At 38.6% G+C, this 14,955-nt stretch overlaps 1 protein-coding gene across 1 annotated transcript in view; it reads left to right on the plus strand.

Annotated features, from left to right (window-relative positions):
- TBL1XR1 (TBL1X/Y related 1) overlaps window positions 1-10,634 on the plus strand; it is a gene marked incomplete at its 3' end in the record, with an annotated part of 85,255 nt that extends 74,621 nt beyond the window's left edge. Inside the window, exons 6-17 of the mRNA XM_079539860.1 lie at window positions 236-455; window positions 2,450-2,582; window positions 2,781-2,922; window positions 3,214-3,277; window positions 3,379-3,476; window positions 5,226-5,286; window positions 6,388-6,509; window positions 6,931-7,005; window positions 8,121-8,248; window positions 8,447-8,612; window positions 9,409-9,510; window positions 10,608-10,634. Of these exons, the coding sequence (XP_079395986.1) occupies window positions 236-455; window positions 2,450-2,582; window positions 2,781-2,922; window positions 3,214-3,277; window positions 3,379-3,476; window positions 5,226-5,286; window positions 6,388-6,509; window positions 6,931-7,005; window positions 8,121-8,248; window positions 8,447-8,612; window positions 9,409-9,510; window positions 10,608-10,634 (1,338 nt within the window). The remainder of the gene's footprint in view (window positions 1-235; window positions 456-2,449; window positions 2,583-2,780; window positions 2,923-3,213; window positions 3,278-3,378; window positions 3,477-5,225; window positions 5,287-6,387; window positions 6,510-6,930; window positions 7,006-8,120; window positions 8,249-8,446; window positions 8,613-9,408; window positions 9,511-10,607) is intronic.
- Window positions 10,635-14,955: the final 4,321 nt, after the last annotated feature.

The following is a 14,955-nucleotide window of genomic DNA, read 5'->3' on the forward strand; positions in this document are numbered from 1 at the left end:
CAGTGGCTTTTTTGCATACTTATGGTGGCCACTTCACTTCAGAGTAAAGTTCCAATTCTAGCCACAAAAATGCTGAGAAATTAGTTCTTGCACCATTTGTAAACTGTTGCCTTTTTATTGTATTAAATTAGAACTTTTACTTGTGTTTTTCTCAGAGCTTTTGCCAATGATGCTAATTCATATTTGGTGGTGTTTTTTTTTTTTTTTTTTTTGCTCTTTCCCTTGTTGTAATTAGGATGGTACCTTGTTTGATGGTAGGCCGATAGAGTCTCTCTCACTGATAGATGCAGTGATGCCTGATGTGGTACAGACAAGACAGCAGGCCTACAGAGATAAACTTGCACAACAGCAGGCAGCAGCTGCTGCAGCTGCAGCTGCAACAAACCAACAGGGATCAGCAAAAAATGGTGAAAATACCGCAAATGGGGAAGAGAATGGAGCACATACTATAGCAAGTAAGTGGAGACAGAAGTGAACTTAACCTGAGTTATGTCATTTCCTTGTCATTTAACGTGTTTGTGGGCCTTAATATTAGCTAGCAGAGAATGAAATAAATGTGTAAAGATGTTAGTAACCCTTCATCTTGAGACAGTACTTATTTTTAGTAGTGCTTCACATTTGACTGTCCATGCTTTGATGTGAGGAGTTGCAGGAGATATGAACTTGGAGTTCATTCAATCCGAACATGCCTTTGACAGGGTTTCACTTCCAGTACTGCTCCTTTCCTATCAGTTGAAAATTTTTCACGAAGCCTTAAGTAAAAAGCAGGCAGTTCTTTAAACATTACACCTCCTCAACCTTGAGCCCTGTACAAGGATCAGGGAAAGGATTCTGCTTGCCCTTAGCTGGTTAAAACAGGGTCCTGCTTGCAATGCTTCAGCAAGTACTGCTTCTGGCAGATGCTGCTAACCCAGGGAGTCAGGATCTGGGGCTCATTCCGTGCTGGACTGATTCCTTGCCATGCTGAGATGGCAGTTGCCAAGACGAATCTCATGTCCTTTGTCTCCTTTATCAGTGTCAGTTTTCACAATTCATTGTGCAGGGTTGATGCAAGTGCTTGCCAGTTTTGTTTGTGCATTGGTTTATTAAACTGTACAGTTTTAGTTGTGTTTGGGGAAACAAGTGAGTTTTATTTATCACCGCTGTTCAGAGGAGCATAGCTTACAGCTGGGCAGTAACACGCAAGTTCAGGTAGGACATTACAGTGAGAGCTCAGAGTCTGCTTTTGCTGTAGCAGCTGCTGAGGAAAAGGCCTTTTTGAGAGTGTGTTTGTATCAGGCCACGTACGAGCTTTGCATTTTACAACTGGATTTTACTGTTTTATTCATTATTACGTATGACAAATAAACTTGGAAATATAATCTTTGACTTAAATAAGCTCTCCACTTTGATACTTTCATTTCCAAATCTCATAAGAGCATTTGCTCATTAACTGTGAACTGGAACGAGTGCACTTATGGATCTCAGCTACTGTAAATGTGGAATACCAGCAACCCCTGCTGGCTGCACACCGAACTGTACTGGCATCGGTTCTCTAATGGAAGTGATTTGTATGGTATGCCAACTGAGAAATATTCATGTCCTAATAGCTTTTTCTGTTTTCTCACACGTGCAAACAGTCACAGAAACCCTTAACGTTAAATTAAGCAATAAATGTAAAATAGTTTGTTTAATCACAGTGAATAAATACAGAGCAGGTGAACTGCTTAGCGTTTCTTGTATTCTGCATTCGTCCTCGATGTGAATTTATTTTAATAATAGAAAATGATTGATGGTAGCTGGCAAGAAAACTGTTTTGTCAGTTGAATTACCCCCAGTGCGATTTGCAGAACAAAATGAGCTCAGCATCACTTCTGCACAAAGAGCTGCCTATTGCCACAATTTCACAGTAATTGCCAATGCAGTTTAAGAAGCTGCGTTATCAGTTTACCTTATCACCAAATGTTATTATATTAATCAAAGCCATTTTGGAAGTGAAGTGTCTGAAGTGTAGATTTAAAACCGGTTTGAGCTTAATTCTGAAAAGATTTTTTGGACACCAACCTGTCATAAACATGTTTTTAAAGCACAAGATAAACTTGTAGCTTATCGTGTCAAGCAAAATACAGTATGAAAAACCCTGTGTACTTTTAAAATCAGTGTTTATTTTTCAGCGTGAAAATTGAAGCTAAAAATTATTTCGTTGAGTTTCAGAATAAAGTCGTCTTGGATCCTGAGATTTGAAAGTGCAATTTCTTCCTTGCTGCTTTTTTTTTTTAAATTTTAAATCCTTATCTTTCATAGTACTTGAAAAGTAAAGAAGCATAACAGCTTTGTCAGATTTTGGTCGGTGTACACTGAGAACTAATTGTGCTCATTCCGGGAGAATCTTAATTACGCAGCAGTTAAAGCATGTAAGTCCAAAATATTGAAGTTTGCCTCTTCTCCACTGTTGTTTCCCATCGTGCAGATAATCACACAGATATGATGGAAGTAGATGGTGATGTCGAAATCCCTCCCAACAAAGCAGTGGTGCTGCGTGGCCATGAATCTGAGGTATTCATCTGTGCCTGGAATCCCGTTAGTGACCTTTTGGCCTCAGGGTACGTGCATTAGCCTCATCTTTACGGAATATTGATGGTCATTGGGGTACTTTTTCTTTGTTTATGGGAGCAAGTAAAATAATACCACTCTCAATGCTCCCTATGTCAAATACCACAATATTCACTGTTTTGAAAGGAAAACGCTTTGAAATGAAATGAACTGAGAGAAGGGGTTGTATCCTCCTAACTGCTTTGCAGATCCGGAGATTCAACAGCACGGATATGGAACCTCAGTGAGAACAGCACAAGCGGCTCTACGCAGCTGGTACTTCGACACTGTATACGAGAAGGAGGGCAGGATGTACCAAGCAACAAAGATGTGACATCCCTAGATTGGAACGTGAGTAGAAATGACTGCGCAAAATACTCTGAGAAAACCAAGCTTGCAGTTTTGCATAGTCAAATTCTAAGTGCCACCAACTGTGCATCCTCTGTTACTGTTCCAGAGGTGCATCTCATTTTGAGTTGCTTTGTAATTTCTTCTGGTATACTTTGGGGATTTCTTATTAATAATTGCAGTCTGTGGAATAAATACCATCAATCTTACGCAGATGTCTTCCACTTGAACTTTGCACTGTGCTCCTTAGCCTTGAATTGTGCAAAATTAAACCAATAACCTTTTTGCTGGCAGAGTGAAGGTACACTTCTAGCAACTGGGTCTTACGATGGCTTTGCGAGGATATGGACTAAAGATGGTAAGTGAAATATTTCATAGTTGTCAGTATATTTCCTGTATTGTGGCTCACAACACAGCTTTTTATTTTTTTAATGTATTCATATCAATATAAATTTTCAGGTAATCTTGCCAGCACCTTAGGGCAACATAAAGGTCCTATATTTGCGTTAAAATGGAACAAGAAAGGAAACTTCATTTTAAGTGCAGGAGTGGACAAGGTGAGATAATCTTTGGTAAAATTAAAATTCTTTACTTCACCGTTGTAATCTAATTGTAAACATAGTAACAAAGCCATAGAAGTAAATAACTAAATTTAAACTTAAGGCATGGGACATAAATATGTACTTACAAAGAACTTGTTGTGCTAGCTGTATTTCATTGTGTTTTATAACAGCCTACTGAAATACTCAAATTCCTTAGGATTTAATGCCCCTGGATCTCTTCCCAATTAGATTAGCATAAGCTGGAAAGTAAGTGCATTGAACACAGTAGCGTTAAACCTTTGTAAAAACAAATAATCTAAAATTTACTGAATGACCTGATGCAAAGCCTCAGAAAAAAACATACTGGGGGAACAGATCAACGCTGATTTGGATATCAGTCAAGCCTGAGAATGATTTAAAAGGTTAAAGCTGGAGCATAAGGAAAGTCAATATATCTGACTGGGGAGGTGCCAGCGTAATGCCACGAAGCCCATTGTTTAACTGTGTTTGATTTCGTGCCTCTGAACAAATGCAAAGGCTCGCAAGGTCTTTAGTTTGAGAATCGTTGTTAGTGTGAGAGTTTTTATGAATGGTAGGAAGGATACAGTAGGGATGAAGAATAGACCTAAAGCGAGTTCAAAGGGTAATAGATGTTGTTTAGTTCTTCCTGTTTCAACCAATTCATATTGCAGAAGTAAAACCACAGTTCTGCAGCACTCAGAACTGGCAGTACCATGCTAGGGTAGTAATATAACCCTCAGAGATTTTCCTCTCTTTATATGGCTTTTCTTTCCTACATTAACTTAACTTGCTTTGCTTTAGTACCGAGCTTTCTGAGTGCTTCTGCTGACACAAAGGTAGGAAGAGAGTAAATATTTCAAAACACGGAAAGGATGGATTTCCTCTTTTGGCAGCTTGGATGGCTTATGCCAGTTTTAACATCTTTGTGGAACTACAGCTTTGATTTGCAGAAAAATATGCTGTAGGAGATAAAGCCTCATTGTTTCAGTCAATAAAACTCATTGACAGAGGAACTGAAATTATGCTTTGAAAAATATTCTGCGTTAGTGGAAAGATTGACTCAGCCCCTTGTTTCATTTTCATAAATAATTTGTGATCAGTTCATACTTCCACCAAATTCAGTCTCAAAGTTTTTATTGATGAAAATTTTCATTGCTAAGGTAGGTCAGGAACATGAGCATGTAATGCAGGGATGGCAAAATACCGATTTTTGTCATGAAGGTTTCTTCCGTGAAAAAGACAGCAGAATACAGAGGACAGCTCAGATCAAAATTACACCCATACTTAAAAATGAAGGAATCTGAAAGATTTGATTTATGAGGCAGCGTTTGTATAAAGATTTCCACAGGGACAGACAAGTATTTGAAATTACAATTTGAATATACGAGTACTTGAAATTAAATTAGGTATGCAGTGTGGATTAGAAGAATATAAATAGAACTGAGGAGATACATTTATTTAATTAAAAAAAAACACCATCAGAACCCCCTTTTTTCCCTTCAGACCTCCAATATGTCACCATGAACACCTTTTTAGTGTTAGAGCATGTCAAGGTTCTCTTCTGTTGTCTGTACTGTACCACTAGTTGCTTTAGAACTAGGTAAAACACTTGAAGTATTGAGCCATTGGTAGACGTGGGCAGTGGGGAGTAGGTTAGGTAGTTCGGTGCGTGTGAATGGCGGTAGTTGTGGGAAGCTAGTAGTTGGTGCAAGTGTTTATTGTTAATTCATCTGTTTAATACAGACCACAATTATTTGGGATGCCCACACTGGTGAAGCCAAGCAGCAGTTTCCGTTTCATTCTGGTGAGTGTTGATTTTGCTCATTCGCAATTGTTGTCTGGAAAAACTCCAAATGTATCATTTATTTGACAAATAACGTACTTGAAGTTTATGGAGTCCATTCACACCTTTTTGAAGTCTTACAGGCAGTCTTCAAATACTGACTCCCATATTTGTAGTCTCATGTAGTTTTAAAACGTTATAACTCACAATTTTATTGCAGTTGCGTGGAAGATCTTAAGAGATGGTCCAAGTATCACCAACTCAGTGCAGTGCAGGGGCAGACATAGCGTGGATGGCCTGCACAAGATTTATGTTTATCAGCTAAGGACTGCGTTTGTCATCGTCCTGCTACAGTAATCCAGTCTCCACATCCCGTTGTTCCTTAATTCCTGCTGTGCTGGCCAGCTGGGATGAGAGAGCCACCTCCTGGGAGGGCAGACAAATGGCTCTGCAGGCTGTGTGCTGGGCAGGCCTGCCAGGATCAGCTGGAAAACAGCAGGGAGAGGATGATGTACAAATCATTGGGCCTTTAAGAAATGTCTCATTTCCACTTTTTATTTTACTTTCCCTATGTTTTTGGTACCATGGCAGCAATCAAAAACATGAGTTCCTTATTTACTCCTAGCAATTTTGTGTGCTCTTGGCCACAAATTACTCATCCTGGCCAAACGAAATACGTAGACCATGATTAAGCCTCAAGTTACCACACCCTGAAATGCTGAAATTAAAATAAATAAATAGATTAAATCATATTCCCTTTCACTGGCTGACATCGGTGAGCACAAACATGCACTGTAAGCTGAGAGAATGTCTTGGGTGGGCTCTCGAGATTTACTTTGAGGTGACTTAATGGTAGCTTGCTTTCTTGTTGCTCGCTGTTCTGTATAACTGTTGCATTTCAGATATATCCTATGTTTTAGTGACTGTTGTTTTATGCCATATTTTTTTATAAGACTTTTTGGCTGCGTTTCTCCTTGTTTTAATTGCTTGATAGTCTTTAAAACTGCTGTAAAATTAATAGTTGCTTCCTGTTGGCATTTGTTTGAAGGTAGTGAATGATATATTTGTAAATCAAATTCCTGCAGAATACACATCACAGTTTTAAATGTTCTGTTCTTTTAGCACCAGCATTAGATGTTGATTGGCAGAGCAACAACACATTTGCCTCTTGCAGCACAGACATGTGCATTCATGTCTGTAAACTAGGACAAGATAGGCCCATCAAAACCTTCCAGGGGCACACAGTAAGTACTGGAAAATGACAAATTTTATGGTGTCTTTATTAATGAGAGGCTGATGGGGTGGGCAGAGATTGTCACTAATCTTGCCAGTATACAGTGCTTGCGTAAGAGTTGGTCATGGCAAAAGGCAATAGATAGGTACCCAGGTAGATGTAGTTAAGATCCTGTGATAAGCTCTGTCCTTCTGATGAAAATATTTGCTCCTGTCTGCAGCTTCTTTTACCAGGATGGCTTTAGAAGAAGAAACAGATGAACTTTAGATTTTCCTATGTATTATGTTGTGTTAAGGCCATGTATGGAATGAAAATTAGATGTTAAAATAGTGCTAATTATGCAAATACTTGCAACTGCAACTTCATCTTTTGTATGCTGTCATTTGTAATGGAAGTGAAAATTCTAATCGGCTCTCACTGCTCAATTTTAGAATGAAGTAAACGCAATCAAATGGGATCCAACTGGTAATCTTCTGGCATCCTGTTCAGATGATATGACTCTAAAGGTAATGGGAGTGATGGCTGCTGTCTTCATAGGACCACAGAAAACACACCATTAGTTTGAGCAATGGAGCCATGTCACTGCACACTCTGTACTGTCCTAACGTTTGTTCTCTTTTGATGTAACAAGATTAGGCAATCCCAGCAATCCCTTTGCTAATCAGAGCCAAGCTTTGGTCCAGAGAGCTTGTTACAGGCTGCCACCTTGAGACTCGGAGTGTGATGTATTAGGTGCTTTTAGCTGTTTACAAAATTAAGTCATTAATCATTAAGCTGTCACACTTGTTGGTTGCTTTTGGTTAAAAGCAGTAGTTGGAATGCATGTAATGTTCTAACACGTACAAGAATCGGTGACTAGATCCTTTCATAGTTTTTTCTGTTCTCCCCTTCTTCTGAAGTTAAAACCCTAAGCACGTTATTTCTTGTAAGATGGTGTGCATCCTTGGTTTTCCACTTCAGCCAGAGTCATTCTACTGTTTTAATTGTACCAGCGTGTTTCCTCCAAATAATTATTGCATTACTATTATAACTCTTAATAGAATAACTAAATTGTTTTTGTTGTAGGATATCATGGATGAGTTGGAGTCCTAAGGGCCTCCTTCTCTGTGCAAAATATTGCACAAACACCTGGCAATGCCAGTCATAATAAGCCAAGAAAATGTCATAATGGCTTTTGCACTATGCATCTATTACTTTGCATGAAAACAGCACATTTTCCTACTCTGTTTCACTCAATCTGTATAGCAAGAAGGAAGTTCATTTAAAAATAGGACTGTGATATTTTGTCAACTCAGACATGAACATACACATATTGCTCTTCTCATTTTAGCATCTGTTATCTTCCATACACTTTTCAAGTGACTTGTGGTTAGCACATTTAGATTGGTTTTTGTAGACAATATCTTTATTACTTATTATGCCATCAGATACTTAGTGCCCTCTGTTTATTGAGTTCTGAAATAATGTGTACTGTAATTACTGTAGAAACAGCAGTCACAGAAAATGCTTTTAGTAGCTTAAAAGGTAGCAGTCAGGCTGCAGAAAATAAAGAAAGGTATAAAAAATATCTTAATACAATATTGTGCTGAATGTCTTTGTGTTGTCTTCCATTTTATCATAGATCTGGAGTATGAAGCAAGACAGTTGTGTCCATGACTTACAAGCACACAACAAAGAAATTTATACTATCAAATGGAGTCCTACGGGACCAGGAACAAATAATCCAAATGCCAATCTTATGTTAGCAAGGTATTCTTAATCCTGTTCTTAGAAGTTGGGTTTTTTTTATTTAAAGAAATTGTGCACTATGTTTACTTTGCTCTTTACTTATATGTATGTGCAAAATGTTTCTAACTATTTAGCATGCTTTGTCCTATGACAGTTGTATTAAAAACAAAATTGTGCAAAACTGAGAAGTAATTAATCCGTGTTTTTCTCCCTTGACAGTGCATCCTTTGATTCTACTGTTCGGTTATGGGATGTAGACAGAGGAATCTGTATTCATACTCTGACAAAACATCAAGAACCTGTGTACAGTGTAGCTTTCAGTCCTGACGGCAGGTACCTGGCCAGCGGCTCCTTTGATAAATGTGTACACATCTGGAACACACAGGTACAGCTCTTCTGTCTGTTTAGAAAGTTTTCTCAGTCTTTTCCATCAGTACTTTTCCAACCTTAGTTACGTCGTCTTTTTTTGGATGTGGAGAACTTTGCCCTTGCCAACGTGCTGATTTACCTTCTCCTTGTCCTAAGGTTTCTTCTGTTAATGGATGTATGTGAAATTTTGCTCTCTGTGTGAAGTGTACCCGCCTGTGGTGCAGGCACCCCAAAAGACCCCCAAAACCACACCCCAAGACACATTCAGCAATCTCTGCAGTAGCATGTTGCATCCAAAAATTGTTACCTCTGACATTTAAACTCCTGATAAATTAGCTTTGCTCTGAAAAAATGTTAAGTGAACGTAGGTGTACAGGTCTGACACTTGAGAGCTATTTCATTGAACGTCGCTGAAAAGCAAAAGAATGTAAAGTGAGAGAAGATGGTGACAGATCTTGCAAAACTTCCTGAGGAAGAAGGCTATTACTTTGCTTTTCTGTCAGAGAAGAACTGAAGGAAGATGAAAATGTAAAACCAGCATTGTTAGGCAAGGTGTGATCTCTGGTTACCACGGATTAGATGTTTTATAATTTGATGAAGGCCAACTATGGTTTCACCTTGAAAACACAGGAAGGAGATTGAGATGCAGTAATCGTCAAGTCCTTTCACACAGCTCTTAGATAGTCCTTGAATCTCAACTGTTTCCCCTGAGAATTTCAGCTGTTGAAAATGACAGGAGTTTTACGTGTAGTAGAAATGTACTTGATTGCATGTATTTTGTTATATTAATTATGTGTTTTGTCCCTTTTTAGACAGGTGCCCTAGTTCACAGTTATAGGGGAACAGGAGGGATTTTTGAGGTTTGCTGGAATGCAGCAGGAGACAAAGTTGGAGCAAGTGCTTCAGATGGTTCAGTAAGTGTGGCTTGACTTGTTTAACAGTCTAATGACATATTTTGGCTAACAGTGGAGATGATATTTCCTTACGTACCTGATGTTTAAGTACATGCAGCTTTCATGTAGATGTTCTTCATGTGAAGTTTCTAAAATTTGAAAGTAGAATGTCTTTATTCCAGCTTGATCTATTACTGTTCTAAACCGCCCAAAGTCAGAAGATGCATTTAATTTAAATTCCTTGTCCCTTCTGGTGCTTAATGTGGAAATCTGTTCAGAGTGGCTGGTTGTTTTTCATTTTGTCATATGATTGCAGAAAATATCCTGAAAGGAACAAAAATCTCGAGGCGTATCCTGAGTGGAAGTTAATTGCCATTCCACTCATGGTTACTCTTACATACATGCAACGTAACCTTTCCAGTCTTCAGTTAATTTGACCCAAGAGGCTAATTGTACTTGCAACAGATTTATTTATGATTTTCCTTTAATTTTGACTCTTCTAAAATGTATCCTTGCTATGATTTGTTACTAAAAGTCCACCTCATCCCCTCTGTTTTAAATACATTTTTAGCTGGCAGTAGCAAAGCGAATAGGAGCACATTGGAACCACTTGATGACTAAAAGCATAGCTTGTCTATGGTTGGTTTTGCTTTGTCTGACAGAACTAGGAGCACTACTTAGTGAAGGCTTTAGAAAATTAAACTTGGTATTTATACAGTGTTAATTTTTAATTTTTTTATTTTTTAGAGTATTCTGATCAGTTCATGCATTTTCTGGAAATGTATTTTTAATTATTTTTAATTAAATTTGACCATATTTTTCAAAATAAGATTCAGGTAAATTGCCGACCTTCTAATACGAAGCAACAGGCAAACAGCTCCCATAAGGTATTTCGAATGATGGCAGTGCAGTCGGCAGCAGTACTGCAAGCAGGCCTGGCTGCGTGCTGATAACCCAGGAACTCTCCTGATGTGCTGATTTTTCCCCCCAGGTCACTTACAGATTTAAGGTTCCACCATCTGTTCCGTAGGTTTCGCTCAGGTGTTTCACACACCGCTGTGTAAACGTGCGATGTCGTACAACGTGCATTTCCTCTATGTGTATTTCTTTTCTTACAGGTTTGTGTATTAGACCTACGGAAATAGCGCTACTAGTTGGAAGCCATGGACCGACTATGAATGTGTACATAGCCAAAATGACTGTCCCTGACCCATGTACTGCTATAGTCCCAATTGAACCATGGCCAGTCCACTACAGCCAAACGTAAAAGAAATATATACATATACTGTATATAAAAATAAAAGAAAAAGTTACACCCTGAAGAGGATGACAGAGTTTTGTCACAGCTTGTGAATCCCATTCACCAAGTGCTGGAATCTGCTGTGCCCCAAAATAACATTTTAATGTTTTGGATATGAAAAACAGAAGAGAGAGCGAGAGAGAGAGAAATATACCGTATACAAGAGCAGACCCATATACATACCAAATTCAGAAGATGTAATGGCAGCCTTCATTGCCCCTTTTCCCCTCTTAATCCACTACGACAATGGATTGTGGGGTATCTTTTTTTTTTTTTATTTTCCTTTTCAGTAGTTGAACAGTTTGTGTGTACAGAGAAAACGGACTTACAGAAATCTGCAGCAGTAGTTTTTTCTTTGCTTTTAACCATTGGGTTTTCTGTTTTGTTTTGGTTAAGTTTACGGATGCATGAAGTAAGGGAGTGAATTAGTTTCTTGTTTGTTTGTTTTTTTATCACCTTGGAAAAAAAAAAAAAAGTGTTTCTTTGAAACATATTTGAATGCATTCTTTGAGGAGGTAGATTGAACCTGACGATGTTTGGTGCATTTTGTGACTCCCAGAGCACAATTTTGTGAACAGAAGGAGGGTGGAAAAGGGATTATGGAGAGAGAAGAAAAAATCCTTCTTTGAGGCGTGATATTTCACGTCCTGCTCATCTACCAAGTGTGACAGTAATGGGTAAGATGCTGTGTTTTATTTTCTGGTGACATGGCTGGAATGCAGTAGTGTCTTATTTCGGACGTAATTCTGCCAAACTAAAGAATAGAAAGGCACAAAAATACAGAAAAGAAAAATACAGGGATGCAAAAAAAAAAAAGAAAAAAAAAGAAAAAAAAAAAAAAAAAAAAGAAAAGAAAAGAAAAAAAAAAGACAAAAAAGAGGAAAATGAAATGCATCTTCTGTTGCTTTAAGACCATAGCTAAAATATGGTTAAATGCAGATAAATTGTGCACTATTATGAAGAGGAGCAAAATATAGCTGGGGGATTTGTTAAGATCTTTCTGGACAAGGGTTCATGCCACAGCTTCTCTGGGAGTTGCCCATCGTTATTTGTAGGAGCTTAGATGTATAATTGTAACCAAACTCCAGTATTAAAAGTGTCTCATGTAATTTTTCTTTATTAAAATAAAATCTTTGGCATATATTTGATAACACTGCCATTAAGAGGCAAAATGTTTACTACCTTAGATTTAAAAAAATATCTTAAACAGAGGACTTGCTTCAAGTTTATTTTAATAGCAGTGATTCAGCTTATTTAAAAGATGAATACTTGCACTAATTCCCCTGCTGCTCCAGTCCTGCAGTTTGTTGTATCACGTGACTACATTTTTTTCCAAATATAGGGTAGATGTAAGCTGCTATTTTTTTAATAATCACTACTATATAGTGTCTTTTACTCTGTTTACAATATCGAGTATTTTTCTTACAATGACAGATGTATATGGCAAACCTTTTTCTGCTCATGTGATTAAAAATATACTGATAGTGGTTTTATTTGTAAATGATAGCATGAGTTTGTGTTTACGCGTACGTGTAGTTGAGAAGGTTGCATCATGTCTTGCATACGATTCCAAGAGTGTAAATTTATACAAAGGAGAGGTCAAATTTATGTCCCAGGCGTTTTACTTATGGAATGGTTTATATTACAGAGAGAGCTTTGTGAAGTTATCAGTTTTATAACACTATTTTCAATCACAAATAATTTTGTGACTTACGATTGCTGGTTTTTTTTTCTTTTATTTTTCCCCTCCGAGTTGTGTGTAAATTGATTTAATCAAGATAGTGCAGCTTTAACATTTTAACAGTTGTCCTTTAGGCATTGAGTTCTGCTATTTCCATGGAATAAACATGACTTGAAGCAAGTCTGAGTTTGACTAAGGTAGGGGAGCAATTTGCCAGTGGTAAAGAGAAGTCAACAATGCTTTATATATACCCCAGGAATATACTACTATCATAGACAGCATTTAAAAACAAGAAAAAAATCATATCCATAAAGGCAGTCATCCGTGATGGTTCAGTGCCAGCTGTTGTTAGGGTTTGGGAACATATTACAAATGTTTAGAGCAATTACGCCATGAGTTACAGTACGTAGGAAGCCTAATATATTGAGTGTCTGGCACTTGAAAATATTGCTTTTATTGCTGGAGGTCCATGACTGTGGCTGACCTCTGTCATTAATGAAAAAAAAAATAAAAATTCTGTGCAATAATTTTAAACTGTGCTCCCAGGAATAGACACAAATGTTTTGAGTATGTTTAAGCTGCATTTTTCGTTTAGCAATGCATTTGTCAATTGCACTGAATTTAAATCTGAAAGTCAGAAGTGATTCTTGATAGTACTTTTGTATTTTAATATGGACAGTTTATTCATTCTCATAAAAGTTATTGGGTGATTCTTTCAGCCAATCCAAACAGTCATGGTGGAGTTCTGTGACATAGCTGCAAAATCACACAGCCATGTTTTAGGGTATTGCCATTTTCCTCTTTCTCGATCATCAGCTGTTTCGGTTGTAATTCTAGTTGCTTAAGCATAGTATCACGTATTCATGAATAGATACAACAGAGCTTCAGTCTCAGAGGTCCAGGGTTTTCAGGTGCTCGAAGCATAGTCCAGCAGTGCCAGTTGTGTTGACTTGAGTGCTCTGGACACACAGGCTAACGGCCCAGCCCCGTGTTAACGCGCCGTGCCCACCGCAGTGCAGTTGTGCCAGGTCCCGCAGCAGCAGGCCTGGCTGTAGGTGTTTTATTGTTGTCCTTTACTAGCATGCCACAGTGCTGCTCCTGCTCACACCTCTTTTTGCCTCTTGTTTTATACACTGTTAAATGCATGCATGCCGGGTGTGCTAGGTTCTGTGATTCTGTGAAGTAAAAAGAAAAAAAAACAAATCACACACAACAAAAGAAGGAAATGATACGTTTATTACATTTTATAGCACAAAGACCTCGTATTCAATAGTGAGGTAGACTGTCCAAACTTTTCCTTTCAATTGAGTATGCCAAATGTCAGTAAGAGCCTAATTTCGTATTGGTGTATGCACATGCTCAGTCTTACGTGGAGATTAATTCTGTTGCGCCTGTTCTCATTGTGAAGGCAGATGTGTGCGCAGGCCTTTGCCTGCATGGAAGTTACAGTCTTTTCCATTCAGTGTCAGTGGGCAGGCATCCAAGTAGAGGATAAAAGGAAGGGGAAAAACTGGGCACAGAATGAATGCTGGAGTAAAAAAGGAACTGCTCTTCAGTTTGCTGTTTTTCTATGCATCGACGTCAGAATCCCGTTGCTCATTTCTGCATAGTTAGGTCCAGGTTTCCGTAGAGTTCCTCTTTTTCTATTTTGCTTTCTCTTTTCCTGCGTTTTTAAATCGATGTAAAGATTCCCAACCAGTGGACTTTTTAGTGTAGTTAAGAGAATATCTAGGTCCTCGTAAAAGCTTTTTTAGACTCTTTATAATGTTGATAAACTCAGTTTATTCTGGGACTACAATTGTGCAGGGTTATTTAGCGTGTCTACTAGATGATTGGAAATCTTATATGAAACACTAAAAGTGCCTCTTTTTCTGGGTTGGGTGGAGGGAGGTAATAGTTACCAGAGTCAGAATGACATGGCATTTTGAAGCATGTTTCTTCATTTCATGACACTTTAATGCATCTTGAGAGAAAGGCCAAAGATTTCTACCAATTTTAATTAATTTTCCTTTCAAAAGCACTCCTTTTTCCTTACACTGCTTACCTCATGCTAGGGCGTGTTTGACGGGACGCTGTACCTTTGAGATGTTCTTTGTGTTCAGGAAGAAGGGCCGGTGGAACCGGGCGCTGCTGCCCACAGAGCAATCTGGCAGCTGACGTTCGGTTCTGCGGAGTGAAGGAATCTCCTTAAGGCTACAAACTGGGTTTTTCAGCTTGTAAATAAAAGGTTGTATGTTTTTGTCCGTTCAGCAAAGAGGAGCCTTGGGACCCAGTTTTCCAATCTTGACTCGATCAGAAATCCCATTGTCTTTCACTTCATGAGGAAACTTTGTCAGAACGGGCGTTGGAAGATGTGGGTCTGTGTCGCACCGCGCCGTGTGCCGCGAGGGCCGGGCAGCGCCTCGCTGGAGCCAGGGCTGCTGCTGGTGCAAGCAGCTGGGCTGCGCCCCAAGCAGGGCTGCCGCGCTTAGCGCTTAGCCCGTGT

The sequence above is a fragment of the Tetrao urogallus genome, assembly GCF_951394365.1.
Source record: "Tetrao urogallus genome assembly, chromosome: 9".
Taxonomy (NCBI): Eukaryota; Metazoa; Chordata; class Aves; order Galliformes; family Phasianidae; genus Tetrao; species Tetrao urogallus.